At 57.5% G+C, this 21,567-nt stretch overlaps 2 protein-coding genes across 9 annotated transcripts; one reads left to right on the forward strand and one right to left on the reverse strand.

Moving 5' to 3' along the window:
* The first annotated feature begins 481 nt into the window (after nt 1-481).
* Nucleotides 482-12,469, forward strand: KCNJ9 (potassium inwardly rectifying channel subfamily J member 9). Its single transcript, XM_044758224.2, has 4 exons — nt 482-621; nt 2,898-3,860; nt 6,581-6,810; nt 12,224-12,469. The coding sequence occupies exons 2-4, from the start codon at nt 3,011-3,013 to the stop codon at nt 12,392-12,394; spliced, it is 1,251 nt and encodes a 416-aa protein (XP_044614159.1). The 5' UTR covers nt 482-621; nt 2,898-3,010; the 3' UTR covers nt 12,395-12,469.
* Nucleotides 10,247-17,994, reverse strand: IGSF8 (immunoglobulin superfamily member 8). 8 transcript variants are annotated; one of them, XM_014848332.3, is made up of 8 exons: nt 17,766-17,994; nt 17,140-17,310; nt 13,634-14,011; nt 12,476-12,937; nt 11,691-12,098; nt 11,177-11,590; nt 10,691-10,821; nt 10,247-10,511 (listed from the first exon to the last, which is right to left on the reverse strand). In XM_014848332.3, exons 2-7 carry the CDS (start codon nt 17,180-17,182, stop codon nt 10,706-10,708), a joined length of 1,821 nt encoding a protein of 606 aa, XP_014703818.1. In that variant the 5' UTR covers nt 17,183-17,310; nt 17,766-17,994; the 3' UTR covers nt 10,247-10,511; nt 10,691-10,705. The 8 variants fall into 8 exon arrangements, with proteins under 8 accessions (XP_014703818.1, XP_070353753.1, XP_044614157.1 ...); XM_070497652.1 differs by having other exon boundaries at nt 17,140-17,326; XM_044758222.2 differs by lacking the exon at nt 17,766-17,994 and adding an exon at nt 17,501-17,618 and having other exon boundaries at nt 17,140-17,326.
* Between the last annotated feature and the right edge of the window lie 3,573 nt (nt 17,995-21,567).

The raw sequence follows: 21,567 nt of genomic DNA on the forward strand, positions 1-21,567 counted from the left end.
CTTGAGTGGATCTCTTTTCCTTCTAGCTACCTCCTTCTGGATCAGGGTGGCCTCTCCAAAAATGGAGACTGTTATGGTGGGCCTGACCCAGGAGCAGCACCTGCACCCAGAGGCCCCTGTTGGAGGTGATGAGCTGCCAGCTCCCAGAGGGCCCTCTGAATCCCCAGGAAACCAAACGCCTTATTCCCAGACATCTCAGGGCCCATATTTTCCCAGAGCAAGGAGGTTCGTAGGAAAGAGACAATGTGCCAGCTTTTCTTTTTTTTTTTTTTCCTGAGGGGGTGAGGAGGCAAGCTCTGAGTTGTCCAGGAGGAGGGACTTTGGCTAAAAATAGCTATGGCGTGTGGATCAGCCTCTAGTGGTACCCAGGACTGGGGAGGGGAGGGGGATGCTCTAGAGCTGTCGCCAGACTGGTTGCTGTGGAAACAGGAGAGGAGCAGGGGAGCCTGGGAAGTGGGGATGACACAGATAGCAAGTCCTAGTCAGAGCTGCCGCTACATTTAGGAGAAACAGCAGTGTCTGCGGCTCCCACCCTCCAAGGGGGCTGGGGGGGGGCGGTCAGGGGCATGGACGCTACCCCCCAGGGGTCTCTGCTGCCGGCTACTCTCCTCTCCACACACTGTGAGTTGAGATGCGGGGGACTTGGGTTTGGGCCCCTGTTTCCCAAGCAAGAGGGGGTTTGGGAAGAGCTGGTTCCTGAGGGAGTTTTCAGCAGATCCTTTTCCAAAAAATAAGCCCCCTTGCTGGCCAGCACTCCCTAGGGGGAGAAAGGGAGATCCAGGAAAATGTGGCCCTGGGGTCTTCTGAAAAGGGGTCACAGTACGCACAAGAAATAAGGAGTAGGCTGGAGGAACAGGAATCTTTGGAGGGAAGTGCAGAAATCAAGTCTTTGGTCCTGGGATAGAGGCAACAATTTCACACCTTTCCTACCCCATTGAGAAAAATGCAGCCCCCATTCAGGAAGACAGGAGATGGGACACAATCAAAGGAAGGCTCACCTGGATCCCTGGGGCAATGGAGAGGAGGGAGTCATGGGGGCGATCAGATTCTGGGGTTACGTCCCCAGCCCTGGGCAGAGAGATCTAAGGGGGCAGATTGGGGGTGAGATTACCCAAGACCCTGAGCAAACAGCTGAAAGCCCACCTGGGGCTGAAGATAGGACGAAGGGGACCCAGGTTCTTTTCTGCATGACCTGGGGTCTCTGAGCCAGCGAATGCTTAGAGATCGCTTCTCGAGGACATCCTGGACCGCAGTGAAGGAAACAGAAACCCGTTGTAGGGGGAGGGGAAGACCCTACTCTGCCATTGCACTGGGGCTCCTGGACCCTGTGTCCCATGACTCCTCCTTGAAAATAAATGTGTGTGGGAGTGCCCTTAAGCTTCAAGCCATCTCTTTTTGGTTTCTCCTGCCCTCTACCCCAACACACACACACACACACACACACACACGCACAGAGCCTCCAGAGGTCTGGCTGCAGAGCCCCTCACTCCAGAACTAAAATTCTGGAGCTCCGGGTTTGGAGTTACATATCCAGGTGGTTTCTCCCCAGGACCTGGTCAAACATCCAGGCCATCTGTGATCCCTGTCACACTCCTTCCTTCCACCACCCCACCCCCTCCACCACGCTCCCCAGCCAGCCCAGGTTTCCTTGGAGGGGGGAGACGGGATGGCTCCCATGAAGAAGGGAAGGTTGTTGAAGAGTCCCAAATCCTTATTCCAAACCTTTCCTTGTGTGCTCCATACATCCTAGGGGCCCCTGGTGCCTAGGGAAGGCTCTGGATCTGTCTCCCAGGGCAGATTACAGCTCAAAGACCTCCTCAGGGGGAAAAATTAGAAGCAAAATCAGGTGTGCTTCCCTTAGAATGTGAGCTTTGGGGCATATGGTGGGGGAGCTGTTGTAAGCGTAGTCAATGGGAAGTAGGAGGCTGGGGGAAAAGAATGGAGAGAGTGGGGGAGGTAAATGTGGGTGCTTAGGCTTCACTTGATCTGATTTACTTGTCTCATGATGAATAGGATACTAGAGGGACACAAGCCTAACTCTTGATGAACTCTGCACTTCCTTTACCCCACCTGTCTGTGTGGATCTCATATGCTCTATACCTCCTGCCCATTTTTGGGCTGTCTCCACTGTAGAAAGAACCCAGGGGAGATGGGGCTCACACTACAGCAGCAATGGTCATGGTTAGTCCTCAGGGAGGATTTCCAGTGGGAATTTCCTAAAGTGTGAATGCTCAACCCTTGCCCACTGGCGATTTTTCACTTAACTTTCCTCCGCTTTCATTTCCTTCTCCTTTGTAAGCTTGCTCAGAGGAGGAAGATGTGGGAGGAGGCAGAGTAAGTGAGGTGCAGGGAGGGAGGATGGGAAAGATTTTCTGTGTCAGTCTTGGAGTGAACCTCAAAAGAGCTTGGTTAGCCGTCAGGCTGAACTGGAGAGAGCAGTGATTAGGGGACTGCCCTGATATTAGCCAGAGAGGGGGCGGAGGAGGCCTTAGGGCAGGGAGGGCGCCACACCTACAGGAAGATGACCCTGCCTGCCTCCAAGGAGCCCACAGCCTAAGGATTTCAGGAAACTCCCTCCCTGCCTGGGCCTTTTGCCCGGGGATGTCCGGAGGGGCCACACACTCCAGTTAGAGGTGGTACAACCAGGATCTCTCGTACGCTCTTCCCCTGGAAATCATCATCAAACTTGCATAGTGCTATCCAGTTCGTATACATTATCTCATTGACTCTACGATCTTGTGGTCTTGGGGGGCAGCTGGGGTGGTGCGTTTTATTCCCGTTCTACTGATACGGAAATCGAGGCTGAGAGACACGAAGGGACTCGCTCAGAGCCACTTGGAGCTGGCCCGGGGGTCTCCGCCTCTCCCACGGGTCCGTTAACCCGGCCCATCTTTAAGTCCCTGCAGGATCCCCGACGCCGCCGAGGCGCCCGGCGAGGGGCGGCGAGCGGCGGCAGCCCGGGGCCCCCTGCGTCCGCAGGCGCCCACCGCGCTCGCCCTGAGCCGCCGCCATGGCGCAGGAGAACGCCGCCTTCTCGCCGGGGCCCGAGGAGCCGCCGCGCCGCCGCGGCCGCCAGCGCTACGTGGAGAAGGACGGCCGGTGCAACGTGCAGCAGGGCAACGTGCGCGAGACGTACCGCTACCTGACCGACCTCTTCACCACCCTCGTGGACCTGCAGTGGCGCCTCAGCCTGCTCTTCTTCGTGCTCGCCTACGCGCTCACCTGGCTCTTCTTCGGCGCCATCTGGTGGCTGATCGCCTACGGCCGCGGCGACCTGGAGCACCTGGAGGACACGGCGTGGACGCCGTGCGTCAACAACCTCAACGGCTTCGTGGCCGCCTTCCTCTTCTCCATCGAGACGGAGACCACCATCGGCTACGGGCACCGGGTCATCACCGACCAGTGCCCCGAGGGCATCGTGCTGCTGCTGCTGCAGGCCATCCTGGGCTCCATGGTGAACGCCTTCATGGTGGGCTGCATGTTCGTCAAGATCTCGCAGCCCAACAAGCGCGCCGCCACGCTCGTCTTCTCCTCGCACGCCGTGGTGTCGCTGCGCGACGGGCGCCTCTGCCTCATGTTCCGCGTGGGCGACCTGCGCTCCTCGCACATCGTCGAGGCCTCCATCCGCGCCAAGCTCATCCGCTCGCGCCAGACGCTCGAGGGCGAGTTCATCCCGCTGCACCAGACCGACCTCAGCGTGGGCTTCGACACCGGCGACGACCGCCTCTTCCTCGTCTCGCCGCTCGTCATCAGCCACGAGATCGACGCCGCAAGCCCCTTCTGGGAGGCGTCGCGCCGCGCCCTCGAGAGGGACGACTTCGAGATCGTCGTCATCCTCGAGGGCATGGTGGAAGCTACGGGTGCGGGCGGGCCCAGGAGCGGAGCAGGGGGGGCGGGGAACTGGCCTTAGAGGGACCAGGGCCGGGGGAGGGCAGGGCCGCAGAAGGCAGAGGCAGGAAGAGGGACCAGGGAGATGGGGAGGATGGATGGAGAGGCTGGTGGAGGATGAGAGATTGAGGTGAGATGGGGCACCTGGGTTGGGAGGGGTGTGTGAACAAAGTGACCCCGCAGAGAGCCAAGAGAAAGCTTGGAGGAATTCTCCGAAGTGGCCCCAGCCTGGGGCCCTGGGCCGAGAGTTCTGTGTCACTGGGACTAGAGGAGAGTCCTAATAACCGCCAACACTCGCCGGGTGCTTACTCTGTGCCATGCACGGCTCCAAAGCACTTTACACCCCTGAGTTCATCTGAACTTAACAAGAACCCCACGAAGGGAACTTCTTGTTATTGTGCTCATTTTTCAGAGAGGAGATTGCCCCAACGAGAGGTTAAATAAGTTGTCCACAGTTATAAGCTAAATAAGTGGCCACACCATTTGTAGGCGTGGATAGGACACAGGCAGTCTGGCTTTGGTTTTTAGTGGTTCCAGCGTTGGAAGGAGGGCTTAGCTTGGGCGGTTTTCTCATTGCGGAGAGGTATAGGGCCCTGGAATTTGGTGGTGAGGGTTTTCCATTACTTGAGTTATCCCTAGGCTGGACCGTAGGGAGAGGGATCCCTTCTGCCTCAGTTTCCCCATCCATCAAAAGATTCTTCCACTGACAAAAACTTCCACTGACAAAGGAAATAGATGATCTTAGCATTTCTAACCCCTTCCTAGACGGAACTGGCAACGCACCTGTGATGTCAGCACTTCCACCTCAGGCCTGCACAGTGAAGGGTTTGGGAGCAGGTAGGAAAAGACCAGTGCAGGGAGGGCAAATGGGGTCCTTTGGGACTTACATCTGCAAGTGGGAAGAGGATAAAACAAACTGCAAGTGGATAAGCAAAGGCCCACAAGGGGGCCCTGCAGTTCCTGCCACCGTTGCTGAAGCTGTGCCCTCTGCTGGCTTCTCCCGCAGGCTAGGCCTTCTGACCCCGCCCTGGCCCCTCACGCTGAGTCTGCTTCACCACCCTCTGCTTCAGTGGGTCCTGTTCCTTCCTTACTCCCCCATCTCCTCCCTGCTCCTTCCCCTTCCCCAACTCACCCGTTCCCTTTCCTCTCTATCTCTCTGGCTGTCACTCCTTTGCCATCACATGAGGCGACCCCTCTCCTTACAGGGAAGTCCCTGATCAGCCCTCTTTCCCTTTGTATCCCAGCCTCTCCCTCTCTTCCTCACAGCCCCTCTCTCCCCAGTGTCCCTTTTGCCTCTTCTTCCCTTTCCCCCACTGGATCTTTCCTATTCCAGCCTTCACCAAAGGAACCAAGAATACCAATGTCCCCAAGATGTCTCAGGGTGGGGCTTTCAATGTTGAGAGGCAGTCTCCGGTTAGCTCACATTCACTCTTCCATGGTCCCCGCCCCTCCCCAACATCCAACCACCCCCCGTTTGGAGGGCACCATGGGCTGGGGGAGATCCTGGGGTAAGAGGAGAATCGCCTGCCCTGGTGGGTGAGCCAGCCCAACAGGGAGGACAGGACACAGGCTCAGGGCAAGGAGGACTGGGGGCGGGCGGGGGTGGAGAACACAGGGATGGAGGGTGTCTGATTTTTCTAGACAGACACAGCTAGAAAGGATGGTAATATTTTGGGTGAGACAGTCAGGATCCAAAATGCTTTTGAAAAGCAAGTATAATGAGCCAAAACCCAAGAAGATGACATTTAAAAGGAATAAATATAAAATTCTACATTTAGGCTTTAAAAAAATCACTTATGTAAGCACAGCATGGAAGAGCTCTGGTGAAAAAAGAACTGGGGGTTTTAGTTGGCCACAGGCTTAATGTTGCAGCAGTGTGATACAGCTTCCAAAGATGTTTATGTAACCTTGGGCCCTATTAGCTAAAGCATCATGGCCAAAAGAGAGAAGTGGTGAGCCCTCTTTTATGCATGGATCAGGCTACAACTGGAGTATTTATCACACTCAAAGTGCTTAAAGGATCCTCCATGGCCATTCTGGTTTGCAGTCAAGAATGAAAAACTTTTGGAAGGCAGATCACATGAGGAATGATGGAGGGAGACAGGGATGTTCAGCCTGAAGAAGAGAAGACATGATGGAACCTGAGACTCCAGTTTTCAGATACTCGAAGGGGTGTCAGATGGCAGGGGAATGAAACCAAGGGGTGGAAATCCCAGGAGGCAGATTTTAGCTCTTTATAAAGAAGAATGATCCAACCATTAGAGCCATCAACACAAAGAAGTGGGCTCCTTATGAGGTAGTGAGCTCTCAGTTCTGGGAGGTAATCAAGCACAAGCTAGTTGCTCATTATTGGGAATGCTCCAATGGGGAGCCCTGTCTGGAGAGGGAAGTTGAAATAGATGATCCCTAAGGTCAGTTTCAAGGTTAAGCTTCTCTGATTGACATCTCCAGTGGAGAGGAGGGTAGAGCCTGGGCTAGAGATTAAGAGGGGTGGGGACAAATGTGGAAGAGGGTGAGGGAGCTGGGCAAGTACAGGAGCTGGGAAGAAGGAGAAAGTGGGCTGGACCAAAGTGGAGTAGGGGCCCTCGGGGAGAAATATAGGAAAGGGTGCTGGGAAGAGGGATGTGGCATGAGAGGTGAGAGAGGGAAGCCCGGGGCTGGGATACCCCCTGACCCATGCGTCTCTCCTCAGGAATGACGTGCCAAGCTCGGAGCTCCTACCTGGTGGACGAGGTGCTGTGGGGCCACCGCTTCACATCAGTGCTGACCCTGGAGGATGGCTTCTATGAGGTGGACTATGCCAGCTTCCATGAGACCTTTGAGGTGCCCACCCCCTCTTGCAGTGCCCGGGAGCTGGCTGAGGCTGCAGCCCGCCTTGATGCCCATCTCTACTGGTCCATCCCCAGCCGGCTGGATGAGAAGGTGGAAGAGGAAGGGGTGGGGGAGGGGGCAGGGGGAGGGGCTGGAGTTGACAAAGAGCAGAATGGCTGCCTGCCACCCCCAGAGAGTGAGTCCAAAGTGTGACCAGTTTCCTCCAGACCCCTGTGGCAGGGCCAGACACAGGCACCTGGGGAGCTGGATGTGAGAGGTGGAGAAGGAGGCTAGGCCCCTGGGAATACACTAAAGCTGGAGAGGCCCCCTCAGAATCTCGAGACTCGGATCCAATACGGAAAGGAGGGCTCCTGATTTCAGGAGAATGAAGGGTGGGGATGAGAGAACTTACCAGCCTGTCTGTATGTGACTTCACATCTGTTCTTGAGTGGATGGATAGACAGAAGGATGGACTTATGTGGATTGGATGGGAAGGTGGATAGACAGCTGATGGATAGCCAGTGGACCAACAGACAGGTGTACACTCAGGGCTGCTGCTAACCCACAGAGCATCTTTGTGAAATCTTGAAAAGGCGCCCTTTTCCTCCAGACCGACGCCACCCCAAACCAGGGTACATGGCTTGGGGAGTAGAGTGTGGGCTGGAGTTTGGTCCCCACTCACCTCCTCAGCCATCTTCCCTGTGTCTGGCACACCTGTTTCACTGGACACAGTAGCCTGAGTGGCCCAGAGGAGAGGAAGGTGGACAGAGATAAGGAGGATGCCCTGCCAGCTCTACCCCCACCACTGTGACAGGCCAAGCAGAGGACGAAAGGCTGCTGGGGTGGCTCAGCAGGGTATGGATGACCTTGTCCACATAAGCAGGGCAACATGCAGTGGGGGAGATGCCAGAACCGGGGCCCTGGAGCAGGGCCTGGGGAAGGACAAGAGATGGCTCTTTTCTGACAGTAGAGTGAGATCTCATAAGTACCACTGTGGAGGCAGGAGGGGAGAGAGAGGTTTCGAGGAGGAAGAAGGCCCAGGGCAGAGATGGACAAAATGAGTTCACTAGAGCTGGGACACAGGAGCCCTTGGGAAAGCAGAACTAGTCTTAGGGCACCATGAGAAGGAGTCATTCAGATCATTCATTGGGTGCCCAGTGGGTACTGAGCACTGACCCAGTACCATGTGGGGTGGACAGTCAGAGACTCGATTCCATGCTTGGAATACAGCATGCATGGGGGACACAGAGAAATACACTCGTGGCCAGTGAACAAGATATGGTTGAAACTGTGAACCTGAGCCATCTCTTGGAGCAGGGGGTGGGAGGGTTTGGTTATCAGAAGGCTAGGGATTGAGTAAGCAGAGAATGATCTGAGTCAGCAGTTAGAAAACTCGAGTGGGCCTCAGGGTCACCTGGAGGACTTGTGAGAACACAGATTGCCGGGCCCCACTCCCAGGGCTTCTGACTCAGTAGGTCTGGGGTGGAGACCAAAAGTTTGCATTTCTGACAAGTTCCCAGGTCCTGCTGATGCTGCTGGAATGGGGACCGTACTGTGGAACCACTGCTCTCAGCAAAGACTTGGAGGTCATATCAGGAGGTGGGGCCTACAAGCTGAGCAGAAGCTGCGGATCTCTGGGGGAGGAGACTGAAATATAAAGGGTGGAGTATTGGGCGGGGGGAGGGACCCTGAAACCCAGGCTTAAGAGTCTTAACTCTGGGCCTGGGGACTCACCTATCAGTGGAAATAAGGCAGTGACAAGCTGGCAGTGGTGTTTTGGGAAGATGAGTAGGCAAGACAGATGGGATGAAGCAGTCTGGAGGCCTGGAGGGGATTCTTGGAGAGGTGGGGGGGAGCTGGAACAGGAAGGGCATGCGTGACAAAGGATCGAATCCTCTGCAGGGCTTAAGAGGCAGGATTGAAAGTGGGAGAAAATGTAAGAGAGGAGCGAGGAGTCCAAACATCTGGTCTGTCTGTGGCCTGCTGTCTGCCCACCTGGGACAGGAGTCCCTGGAGACACATATTCCCACCCTATGTCCACCCCCTTCCTGGTGTCATCCCAGTCACCAGGAGCAAAGTCCCTGGTTGGTGATGGGGGAGCAGCGGCAAAGGTAGAGGGGACCTGAGGCTGGCCTCCCGGGAGAAGTCTGTGTCCAGGCAGGCACACCCTCAGACAGCACTGGCCTAGCAATGACCTCCATTCCTTGGCCCTGGCTACACCCTACTCCTGTCCTTTAATAAAAGTCTGAGCCCTTTCAGGGAAAGCACGCCAGTCTGCTCCATTCCAGGCTGGGAAGCTGGGGTCCTGTGGGACACTGTGCCTCCTGGAAGCAGGAAAGGGGGTCACGGAGGGAGCCCATGCCAGCTTGGGCCCACTCAGAGAGTTGCCTCGAGGCACAGGGTCACCTGGGTCACCATCAGTCAAAGATGAGGTCTCGGAACCCTGGTGCCAGCTGTTCCCCCAAGAACAAAGGTTGGGGTGTGGGATGGGGAGTCCTTTTGCTTTAATTCAGTGAAACAGGAGGAGTCTGGAGAGGAGGGAGTGGACTGTTTGTAGCCACACACACACACTCACACAGTAGTTAACCCATTGCCATTGCACAGGCAGAGAAACTGAGGCTGTGTGGAAGTCACGAGACCCTGGCACGCCTCTCCTTGCTGCTCAGTCACTGCTCAGGGCACTGCTGTGGACAGTGCAAGGAGTCAGGAGCCCTGGGTTCTGGCCCTGATGCTGTCGTTAATGAGCTCTGTGACTCTGGGCAAGTCACATCACTTCTCTGGGCCTCAGTTTCCCCTTCTGTAAAAATAACACTTAGCAAACTAGTAATGCTCACTAAATGTTTAAATAACTGAATTGAAAGAGGGAGACTGGGTGCCTCTTAAGCTGCAGTGCAGCTAAGACTTCTAGGATCAGAGAATCCTTACGCAGAGACAAATTCAGGGAGACCCTGGGACACTGGAGGAGGGTGAGGCAAGGCTTGGGGGTATGTGCAGGCCATGGGGGCGGGTATGTGCTGGGGCTTTGTGGACACACAGGCCTTCCCCTGAGTACTGGGCCACCCAGGGGCTGTGTTTTAGGACTTCTATTCTGCTGCCGTCAGACAGAAGGAGGAGGATCAAGAGGAAAAAGGCAGAGGCCCCAGGGCCTGGTGGGAGGAGTCAGGCCCAAGACTAACTGGACTAGAATGAGGCAGGCAGAGTGGTGCAGGCAACTCAGAAAAGGGCACTGGTCCTGGCAGCCCCTGTCCTGTGACTTGAACGCTAGGAGAGGGGACAGGCTAAGCTGGAACTCACCCCCCCTTTTTGTGCTCCCCTCCATGAGTAGGAGTCCCAACAGTGATCGGCTTGGCACTGACAGCCCAGGCAGCAGATGGGACCCAGGTGTCCTCTCCTGGGGTAGGTGGCATGGCCCACAGAGGCCAGATGGTGTTTGTGGTGGGAAGAGAGGCCTGGGTCATCCAGAATAGGTTGTCAGCCCCAACGACCTCTCTGCCATACACCCAGCCTTTTACAGCCTCATGGCAGGGAAGACACCACCAGCCCTGGATTTTATAAAACAAGTTTATTCACATTTTAGAAAAACTAATTCTTGGACAGGGAACGGCCTCCCTACAGGTTGGGTATGAGATGAAGAACAGAAGGCCAGAGGGAGGAGTTCGGGAAGGAAGGAGTGGGGAATGGGGGCCATGTCCCCCACTCTGGCTGGGGGTAGGTCAAATAAATTAAAAGAAGGGCAGACAGAGGGAGAGGGTATCCAGGCAACCAGAGGCAGGCTTGGAGCTGGGCTGGAAGACGGTCAACACCTGCGAGAACTAGAGAGAGAGTGTGGAGGGGCTAAGGAGAGAGTCCTGAGTGGGACTCTCCCCTGGCCCGCACTCGTTAACAGGGTCCTGCAGAACTGAGAGCCGGCTAGTCCTCCTCCAGGCGGGGCCAGGGAGGGACAGCTCATCTTAGGACTGGGGGAGACAACGTTGGGGGTCTTTTCCCTCACCTGGGGAGCCAGGGATCACCGTTTTCGCAGCCTCTTCATGAAGCAGCAGGTGATAGTGCCAAGGACAATGGCACCGGTGAGGAAGGCAACCCCTGCACCCACCAGCAGGGGCACAAGCAGGGTGTCCAGGGCTGGGTGAGAGAGGAGGGCTGTGTTCAGCCTGGGGTGCCACTGCCCTCCACCCACTGTCCCACTTGTGTCCCAGCACCTTCCCTATCAAGTTGTCTGCACCCACCTCCTCCCCATGCAGAGACAGCCCTCCCGTCTGCCCCCTGCCCTATCTGCACTCAAGTCAACCTTCACCACCAAGGACCCTGGGGCAGATGGGCCCTGGAGGGCTGAGAGCTGGATTTCCAAGACCCTTCATGGGAAGTGATGCCGAGGAGAAAGGGGAGAGTAGCAGGGGGGTCAGATGGAAAGGGAGGCAGAAGAGCATGGAGCTGGAGGAAGGCGGCGAGTGAGAGGGGAGAGCGGGCAGTCACTCACCATGCGTGTAGGGGTAGACTGTGACAGGCCCTGAGCGGGCGCTGCCCGCCTGGTACCAGCTGTAGTCAGTATGCTGCACCCAGGCGCTGGGGGCACAGTGGTACACGCCTTCGTCCTCGGGCCCCAAGCCATGTAGTCTCAGCCGATGGCTTCGGGGCCCCACCAGCTCCACACTGACGGGGCCTCCTCCGGGCCGGACCCCCAGCTCTGCCACACCGTCCCGGCCCACGCCACCCACTAGCTGGGCAGGGGCAGAGCTCAGCTCCCCCTCTTCTGGTCGCTCCACCCACCAGCTGGCTGCCAGCCGCAGCCCCGGGGGCCCACCCCGCACAGAGATGTTGCAGAGCAGGGAAGCCGTCTCCCCGCGGTAGACGGTGCCTCCTGCCAGCCATGCCACAGCCTCCAGCACCACACCTGCAGAACAAAGGACGTGGGCTCAGAGGGCACAGAAACAGAAAGAAAAGGTTTCTACAGGCCCCAAACCCTGTCAAGGGTCCGACCCACCCCCTCTCACCTTCCTCTCGCACATGCACAGGGAGGGGCCGGGAGCGGGCACTGGCTGCCTCACGAAGCCGGGCCCCAGACCCTCGAACGTAGGCCTTGGCGAGGCAGCGGTAGGTGCCCGCATCACCAGGCCTGGCAGCCTCCAGCCGTAGCCGGTAGGTTCTGGAAGCAACCTTCTCCATGGCTATGTGCCGCCCTTCATAGCCAGGGCCCAGGCTGCCCACACCCTCTGTGTCCAGCTGGGCAACCAGGCGGCCAGGCCCAGGTGCCCCCGCAGGTGCCATCTCCCAGCCCACAGAGTACGCAGCATGACGGCCTGGCGGGGGCAGTGCTCCTGACACATTGCACAGCAGTTCCAACGGCTCCCCTGGGCCGATCCGACGTTCACCGGGCCCCACTGCCACTGCTAGCTGGCTGGCTGAAACACAGGAGCAGGGAAGGGGTGTCATGGAGGCAGGAGGGGGCACAGAGCACCTGACTCCCCAACTGTATGTAGTTCCTTCTTTGACCACAGCACTTCAGGGCCACCCATCTGCCCCACAGGGTATGACCAGCTTCCCCACCCAGGGGTCTGACTCTCACCCCTCAGCCATGACCCTGCGACCTCCACACCCAACTTCTGAGCAGAGAAGAGCCATCATGGAGAGAGAACGGAGCAATGCTAACAAGACTGCTCACTCTAGCGAAGGTGGGCTCCCTGGAGTCAGACGATGACCATCTAGTGCCCCTGGTGGCCACGGTGCCCACTGAGATAGCCTGGCTCCCGGCTCCCACCGTGGGGCGCGTGGCACTCACACAGCGTCTGCACGTCCACGTGGGCCAGGACAGCCCTCTTTTCTGCGATCTGGGCCCAGCTGCCATCAGGATCCTGAATCCACTCGGCGGCAGTGCAGTGGTAGGTGCCCGCATCCTCTGCCTGGGCACCCCCCACCACCATGCGGTACTGCTCAGTCCCCTCCTTGCCCAGCCGCAGCTCCCCTGCAGCCAGCCGCTCAGCATAGGGTGCTCCGGCCTCCACGGCCAGGTCGGGCCGGAGTCCCACCACCTCCTGCAGAGTCGCTCGCCCCACTGGTGCCTCGGGCACGGCTCGCCCAAAGGACACCGCCAGGTGTGTGTGCTTCTGCGTGCTCGTCCGCGCCAGGCAGCCCAGTGCCAGCTCCTGCCCCTCATGCACCATCAGGCGAGGGGGTGAAGCTGGGGCCTGGCGGCCTCGGGGTCCTGGGGGGTAGGCAGACACCTGCAGCACATCTGGAAGAACTGAAGAGAAGAGCGGGAGTGAGGAAGGACTGGGAGCGGGCGGCCGTTGTTACTGTTTCCTACATACAACCTGTTTCCCTAAATAGACTGTGAGCTCCTAGAGGGTAAAGGCTTCATGTGGAATTATTTCTTCTGTAACCCAGTGGTGCCAAGAACAGTGCTGGGCACACAGCAGGCACTCAATAAATACTTGTTGAATTTCACAGAACCAGCCCATCGCCAACTCACTCTTATGTTTGGGACTGAGCCCCGTTTGAAATACTCAGAAAAGTGGCTCTGTCTTCCTTCTCAGAAGACAAAGAAACTTAAGAGAACAAGAATGTCACATGGCCTCACTCCTCCCACCCTACCTCTACTTTCTCCCCCACCTCCCCCAGATCTGGATCCTGGAATCTCCAGGAATGGAGTCCTTCACCCTCTCACGCTCCCCAACCCTCTCGGGGAATGGAGAGGGGACTGGACAGCTTAAGGACACCTCTCTCTCTCCCAGGAGGTAGCTCAGTAGAGTAAGAAGAACAGTGGACTGGAATGAAGAGATCTGGGTTAGAGTCCAGACTAGCCACTAACTTGTTGGGTGACTGTGCAATCACTTGACCTCTTTGGGCCTCAGGTTCCTCGGCCGAAAAACCTGAGAGTGGTTAGATAGGTCCCTCCTGGTCCTGACTTTCTGCCTTTTGGGTGGGTGTGGCCCAGTACCTCGCAGTTCCACCTTGCCGCTGTAGCTGCCCAGGTAGCGGGCATCAGTGGAGGGTGTGTAGCACTCGTAAATGCCAGCGTCTTGGGCCTGCAGGCGAGCAATCTTGAGCACCACGGCATCACCCTGCAGACGCTGCACCTGCACCTCACCAGCCGCCACTCGGGGCCCGAAGACAGCGTAGGAGAACCGGGAATCCCTGGTGCTGACAATGCCCAGTGCAGCCTCTGGGGCCTCAGGCCTGTACAGGAACCACTCAAAGTCCTGCTGGGCAGGGCCCTCGTAGCCACTGACATTGCAAGAGATGGAGATGGCTGTGCCAGCCACGCGGTACAGGGGCCCCTTGGGGACCAGCACCTCCCGGGCACAGCACCTGACTCCTGTAGGGAAGGACAGGAGAAGTTGAGCAGGCCTGGGTCCCCATCGCATCCCCCCACTGCCAGCACCATTTTTGACCCCTGCACATGAAAGGAAAGGAAACCTGGGGAAAGTTGGGACACAGCTTGACCCTGTCCTGAGAACAGGGAAAGGATACTGAGAAGTAAGACACCTGGCTCTCAAGGAGGTGGTATAGAGCCAGGTTTGCCTTGGAACCCAGAAACATCCCATTTCTGGCAGGCCAGAAGCAGAGCACATGGGGCAGAAAGGAGTACCTACATCTGCTTCCTGATTTAAGCATTCCTGGATTGCCTCACCGTCTCTCCACTCTCCTGTCTGCAGTCCCCTGCTCCAGGCCTGGTCAGCACAGCCTTCTAGCTAAAGGATTCTGAGACCACATGTCCCCCTCCTTTGTTTGAGGGAAGCTGGCAAAATCTTGCTCAGAATGGCTGGTGGGCTCAGCTGTGTCACCTGGGCCAGGGGACTCCAGACAATGGAGCCAGTGGCCTGAGCAGGACAGGGCACAGACCCAGTCAGTTCTCACCACACAATGCCCTCCCTGCTCCAGCTGTGCCATGAGCTCACTTCTCCCACCCCACAGGGCTGCCAAGGCAGCTGAGACTTATGGGGCAAGAACAAGCCTCTGCCCTGGCTTCTGGGGGCAGAAGATCCCCTCCCCACCAGCCCAGGCCTGCCAATCTTCCTGCTGGCCCAGCTGATGCACAATGCACCCCCCCAACTCCCTAACAAAAGCCTTTATTTGCATATGGTGTGCATTCATTTACATATGGTTCCCTTTCTGTAGGGAGACACTAAACCCCCAGCTGCCCCTTCCCATCTTCCTCTCCTCAGAGAAGCCAAAACCTCTTCTTCAGTCTGGCCCCACCCCCAGACCCCAGCCTGCTCCAGCAGACACTCCTGGCGGCCTTGAAGGGCTCAGCTTCTTCCTTCTCTCCTTCCATCCTTCCATAGCCCCTCTAGATAAGACTACAGAACCGCACACAGAATGTAAGGAGGGCTGCGTCAGCCCCCTGCCTCCATTTTACAGATGAGCAAGTAAGGCAGGAGAAGTATAATGTCTTGGCCAAGATCCCACTGTCCTTGGATGGCTTCCACATGCCCCTGCAGAGGGACAAAGCCAGGGAGGAAGATGGGGAACTCCAAGGCCAGGCCTGTGGGGACTGACTTCACCAACCAGAATGGCACTCCCAGGGGCATACCCAGGGCCTTTCTGCAAAGGCTGGAGGAAAACACCAAGTCCGTGGTCAAACTCTGTCCTCCAGTCCCCCCAGAAGGGCTCCCCTTGACTTTCCCTCCTGAGCTGGGCTAATCTTAGCCCCGTCTTCCTGTGGCCAAGTCACAAGGAGAACTTATGGTTGCTTGGTTAGAGCACAGGCTGGAAGTCAGGAGGTCAGGTTCCAGCCCTATCCTCTCCCCAGCTATATGGCCTGGCCCTGGCCCTTCCTCCCAGGCCTCAGTTTCCACACTGGAGGAGAGCTAAGAGCTTCCACTCAGACAAGGAGAGTGAGTGTGTGACTCAGGAGGGCCCTGCCCAAGGGTGTTTCATAATCAGTGATGGAGGAGACAGCTGAGCTGACACCTTCCCTGGCCTCCGGGCAGACTCTGCTCAGAAGGGCCCCCTCCCACCTTCCTGGCTCCACAACTGCTGATGCTTGGAGATCCCCATGGGAAAGTCACCCCCACTGCCTTAGGAAAGGAGCTGCCAGGCTGCGCTCTCTCCCCAGCCAGGTCCCCTCCTGGGTGTTAGAGAGGGAAGGGAGAACAAAGAGGCCTGCTTTGTAGTCAGACGGATCCGGGTTCAAATCCTAGCCCCAACACTCACAAGATGTGTTCTTTGGGGCAAGTTACTTCATCTTCCTCATCTGCGAAATGAACCTAAGTGCCTGTATGAGGCAGGCGCTTCCACCTCTGTGCACCACACTGCCCCACCTCCCCTGGGCTTCTCTCTGCTCCACGCTGTCCATTGGGGAAAACGGGCCAAGTGCTAGGCAACCGGGCCCCACAGCTCCTTCCTCTGTACATCCTCCTGCCTCCCACCCAGGGCCCCACGGAGAGGATTCATTCTAGTCCCACAGGGCCCAGGGACCTATGCAGCAGGGGGAGATGCTGCTTGACACTGCAGTGGAGCTCTCGTCTAGAAACAGGCAGCTGGGGCTACGTCAGCCTGCGACTTGACTATGGCAGCTCCGAATTCTAGCAGAGAGGCCACCCCCCCAGCCCCCACTCTGTGCTCTTATTTTAAGGGCTTCAGTCTCCTGAACATCTGTACTGGTATGTCACTGCCCTCGTGCCGACTTCTACAGGGAACCCTCCAGTTCAGGCCAAAACCAATTCCACTCTCACTGCCCTCATGCATCCAGCAGTGGTGGCCCAGAACACCTCCCCGTGAACACCCACCACGAGACACAGGGTGCTTGGAGATCCCAGCATCAGTCTCCATGGAGCCTGGTTTCTCCTAAAGCAGGGAAGCTGGGACTAAGGGGATGTGAATTGGTAGGAGGCTATAGAGCCAACTGCCATCTGGGAGAGGGAAAGTGGGGCAAAGGGAGACCTGCCCAGGATGGAGATGGGGGTGAGAAAGGGAACTGCCCCCAACCTCAGATGATGAAGGGAGGTGGGGGCAATTAGGGGAGACTTACTTCAAATATCGTGGTTAGAACCAGCCCCTGGGCCTCCAGCCAACCCCAGGCAATTATGAAGCCAGGTAGGCACTGCCCACGCAGGGCGGGCACCCAAGGCTGGGCCTGATGCTGACTGTGAGGCAGAGAGGAGTCGCAGCATTTGGGTGCAGCGACCCCAGGACCTGAGTATGCCGGCTGAGAAGTGGGGCCTGGCCCCCGGAGGCCTGGCGGTCCCTGAGGCGGCACCTCGGTGTGTCCTCACTGTGCCCCACCCCGAGGCCTAGAGCTGGGGAGCCTTCATCCCCGCCAAGACTAGCTCGGCGGGCAACCATAAAGGGCAGATGGGTGTCGAGCCCAGGGAGGCTGGAGGCGCCCCTGACAGAGGAGGGTGCTAGGAGCTCCGAAACGCTGGGGAGGCGGCCACAGTGGGCGCCAGGTGGCAGGCACCTGCCTGGCGGGGCGGAGGGCCGGGCGGGGGCCGGGCTTACCCAGCATTAGCAGCAGCAGCAGCGGAGGACCGAGGGCGCCCATCCTGCGCGGCCCGCTCTGGGAAGGCTCCGGGGGACGGCGCGGGCTCTGGGTGGCCGGGAACTCAGGGGGCGCATGCCCAGGTGGGGGGCACGAAGCGGAGCAGCCAGGCGTGGGTGCGCGGAGCCGAGCTGAGCAGAACGGGAGCTGCCAAGTCCCTTCCTTCCTCCCCTCCGCTTCCCCTCCTCCTCCTCCCCCTGCTTTCCCTCCCGCCTCGGCGACTCCGGAGACCGTTCCCGCCCCGCCCTGCCCGGGCCCCGCCCCCGCCCGGGCCCCGGCCCCGGCCCCGGGCTCCAGACCCCGCCCGGGTCCCCAACCTGCCTTGACCTCTCCTGATCCTGGCCCCGCCCTGGTCCCCGGCTCGGTCCTGACCCAGGTCCTGGACCTCGGCCCCGGCTCCGCCTGCCGCTGTTACTGACTCCGCCCTGACCCCACCCCCAACCCCTCCCGCCTCGGACCCCGGCTCCGCCCCGACCCCGCCCCGACCCCCGGCCCCGCCCCGACCCCCGGCCCGCTCGAACAGGCGGCACCTGGGCTCAGCTAAATCCCCGCCCAGCTCCGCGCAGAGCCCACCCCCATCCCGCACCTGCCGAGCTTTTCCTGAGTTGGGTGCCGGGACCCTGGGGTCGGTTAGGTGACTATAGCCACGCACTTAGAATCCAATTATTTGCTCTGGGCCGCTAGGCCTCACCGCAAACCCCGCAGAAGTGGGGATGGGTCGGACCCAGGAGTTCCGGAAGGCGGAGGATCTGGGCCGAAAGGCGTGTCAGGGCTCTGCAAGGTCACGGCAGATGGGTTTGCCACCCCCTCGGGGCAGAACCAGAGGAAGTGGGTTAGGAGGGTGAGCCGTCTGGGCGCCGTCACTTCCTGGTTGGTGATCCTGGTCAAATTGCTTAACCTCTTTCAACCTCAGTTATCTTGTGGGCAAATCGAGGTGGGATGACGTGCACCCCAACGGGTTTTGTAACGATTAATTGAGATAATGTACATAAAGTGCTGGGCACAGGATGACGCAAAATAGAAGTTAGGATGTCTTTTTTGCTTTGTTTTTGAGTTATTATTTAAACTACTTCTAATAAAGGGTTTCATTTAGTCTTAAGGAGAGGGTGAGCCTGCAGTTTAAGTGAAGGTGTCTCTATTTCCAGGGAGGACAGCTCTGCACTGGGAAAGGTGGGGCCTGCCCTGGAGGTGGGAGAATGGAAGAGGCATCTTTCTCAGGTGCTCTGTCTCTTCCTCAACTATGGAGAAGGTGGGGAGTGGGGAGGGGCAGGAAGTGTGTGGCCAGAATGAGAGGAAGGGACAACCCCCTCTGCAAAGCTAAGGTTGTCAAAGTGGCCTTCAGTGGGAACACCTTCTAACACCCTACCTGCCCACACTCATCCCCCAACCCTCCCACTCCCACCCCCTTTTACGGAGGAGGAAATCGAAGCCCTGAGAGCAGAAGTGGCACAGGCCAGACCAGACCTTCCTTGACTCTGTCCCTAGAGCCTGGCGCAGGGCCTGGCTCAGAGAGGTGCTCAGTTGCAGCCACATTCAGAGAGAGACCGAAGAAACTCTGAGGCAAAATGCTGGGGACCCCAAAGGGAAATCAGAGGTCTGCTCTCCCCTCCCAATACTTCCAGGACCAGCCCAGGACCAGCCCAGGGACAGAGCAGCAGGGTGCTTGTTTCCTCCCACACTGACATATCCACAGCCTGATTCCTCCAGATCCGTTTCACCTAAATCCATCCACACGCCAGACTGAGGTACATGAAAGCTGAAAGGCACTCTCCCTTTGTTTGGGAGTGGAACGGACTTAATGCCTTCCTGATGCTTGAGAGATGAGAGATGTTGCCGATCATCATCATCATCATTGATGCCATTTTGGGGATGCCCACACACAATAAGGCCCTTTTGGATATTATTTCTAGTCTTTACAGCATGTTTTTCCAGATGGCGTCATTTAACAGATGAGAAACCTGAGGTTCAAGAAGAGTTAAGCATTTTGTCCAAAGCCACATAGCTTTTAAGCGGCCAAGATATGACAAATTCAGCCCCAAATCTTCCCACACCCCACTCTCTCTCTTCCCAAGCCTCTGCACCCTATACACTCAGTCATTCAACAAATAACTGATTGGGCCAGGCCTCCTACTGGGCACTGGAGATGCTGTGGTAAATGAGGCCCACATGGCTCCCTGCCTTGAGGGACTACAGTCATTCCACGGAGACCTAGCAAAAGCAAGTAACAACCAACCCCCAGGATGAGTGTTATGAGAGGGGACTCACAGGGAGCTGACAGCACCTATGGCTTGGGGCTGGGAGGGGGCTGGGGGAAGGTAAGTGTCAAGGGGCTGGGCTGGGTCTCCAGCGGGGAAGAGGCCCTGGGAGAACACTGCGGGCTTCCACAGGCTCCTCCCTAGACTGTGAGTTCTGGAGGCCGCCAGCAGGGGGCGCCCATAGCCCAGGCCTGAGTCCCCCCTCAGATGTTTATGTAACTGGGAAAACTGAGGGGAGGAGAGCAAAGCCCTAGGCAGGAGGCGCTTCACACATACAGACAGATGCACGTACCCAGGATAACACAGAGGAGCTTCATACAGAAAGACGTCACACACACAGCCCCCCAACAGAGCGAGGCACAGACACACGTACACACAACACAAGCACCTGCTGCAAGGGATATATGACACAGACTGCAGAGCGCTCCTGTACCCGCCCCTGGCCCATTAAAAAACTACACAGGCTTAACCGCACCTTAGCTGGTGCCTGTGTGGGGGGTGAGCAGGGAAAGGAGTGAGGCAGCCTGGGATTGCAGAGACACGTAGGTGAGGGCTGAAGTAGTGACCATGGGGGTCTGTGTCATCGCTATGCCATCACCAGCTTCCCACTCACCCTGCAGGTACCACCAGGTGTGGGCATACATCAGACACCAGTCCTATGTCTCACATGCTTATTTAATTCATTTCCCCTCAAGATGACATATGTGCAATGCACCAAGGTGGCGCTGAGGTGTCCTCAGTATCGTTAAAGATAATTAGGACCCATGCTCTGCCCTAAAGTAGTTTATAATCTGGCTGAGATGTCACACATTACAGTCACGACCACTGAGATGTGGCTCTCAGAGAGGCGCAAAGACGGGCCCGTCTCCGTATTCCGACCTGTGCCAGGTGCGTAACAAGATCTCATCTAATCTTCACCAGCCATTGTGAGGCTAGTGCTATTATTAGCCCCGTGAGGAAATTGAGGCGGACAGAAGTTAAGGAATGTGTCCAAGGTTAATGGATGAGTTACTGCCCAAACTCGGAGTTGAACCTGGGATTGTCTGGGTGTGGAGGAGCGTGTGCTTCTAGCTCCTGTTAGGAGGCTTCTTAAAGGCAGTTAAACATGGACCCAGCATGTACAAATATACACTCAGAGACAGAGTGACAAACATATCAAAGAAACAAGCACACAGCCCCACCAGATACTAGACATACAGACATACTGGAAACACACATGTAATAGTCAGCTCGCTCACTTCTCAGTGTGGGTGAATCCCAGCCTGGGGAGCTAGGATCACACACAGGAATGGCCTGTGATTTGTGTGTGTCCATAAAGCCTTGACCCATACTATCCTGATGGGCCATGTGTTCCCACCCTCCCAAAAGGAAAATTCTCTCTTCTGACTTGCTGAGAGGCTCAAGCAAAGAGGCAGAGGCAGAGAGAGAGAGAATATCTACCTTCAACCTGACGAGCAACTCATGCAGACTCGCACCGAAACAGAGACGCACACACGGGGACCTGGGAGCACACAAAGATAAACCAACAGACATCACGCACACCCAAACACACTCACAGAACCGCAGAGCCATCCCCATACCCACACACATTCATGGTGGACTCTCTCCCTCCTTCCCCCAGCCAGGCATCTGCACCCCCATGGTGGGCTGTGTCTACTCCCTGAACCCTCCTGCAGCCTGGCTGAGCCCACGCTAAGCCCAAGTCCTCAAACCCCATGCCAAGGGGGCGGCCCAGCTGTTCAAGAATAGAAGAGCCACAGTGCCACTCCTAGCCTTGGCACAACCTGGCCCTGACTCCTGAGGAGGCTCTGCCATTTCTATACCCCGGATCGGTGCCAGCTGCCGCCCACTCCAGAACGCTGCGGATGGATTCCCTCCGAGCAGGAATCCCCTCCTCCTCCCTCCCCTGGTAAGTCCCTTGTTCCTCAGTCCCATAGGGCTGGGTGCCTGGGCGGACCCTTAGATGCTCTCCCATCCCGCTCCTCCACTGCCAGCCAGCTGAGAGGGAGCTGATGGTGCAGACATATGTGTGGGGGGCAGCACGGGGCTGAGGCAACCTCCACTGTGTGATGTCACTTCTTCCCCAATGCCAGCAGCCTGGGGTATGAGAAGGAGAATGATCAAGCGCAGAGG

Source organism: Equus asinus, chromosome 25 (genome assembly GCF_041296235.1).
Source record: "Equus asinus isolate D_3611 breed Donkey chromosome 25, EquAss-T2T_v2, whole genome shotgun sequence".
Lineage (NCBI taxonomy): Eukaryota > Metazoa > Chordata > Mammalia > Perissodactyla > Equidae > Equus > Equus asinus.

Coding starts and splice junctions, on each gene's coding strand:
- KCNJ9 (XM_044758224.2), top strand. CDS start 3,011: ATGGCGCAGGAGAACGCCGCCTTCTCGCCGGGGCCCGAGGAGCCGCCG. Junction 3,861..6,580: donor GGGCATGGTGGAAGCTACGG/GTGCGGGCGGGC, acceptor GTCTCTCCTCAG/GAATGACGTGCCAAGCTCGG. Junction 6,811..12,223: donor CCAGCCGGCTGGATGAGAAG/GTGGAAGAGGAA, acceptor TCTGCCCCACAG/GGTATGACCAGCTTCCCCAC.
- IGSF8 (XM_014848332.3), bottom strand. CDS start 17,182: ATGGGCGCCCTCGGTCCTCCGCTGCTGCTGCTGCTAATGCTGG. Junction 12,938..13,633: donor CGGCAAGGTGGAACTGCGAG/GTACTGGGCCAC, acceptor TCTTCTCTTCAG/TTCTTCCAGATGTGCTGCAG. Junction 11,591..11,690: donor TGTGCATGTGCGAGAGGAAG/GTGAGAGGGGGT, acceptor TTTGTTCTGCAG/GTGTGGTGCTGGAGGCTGTG.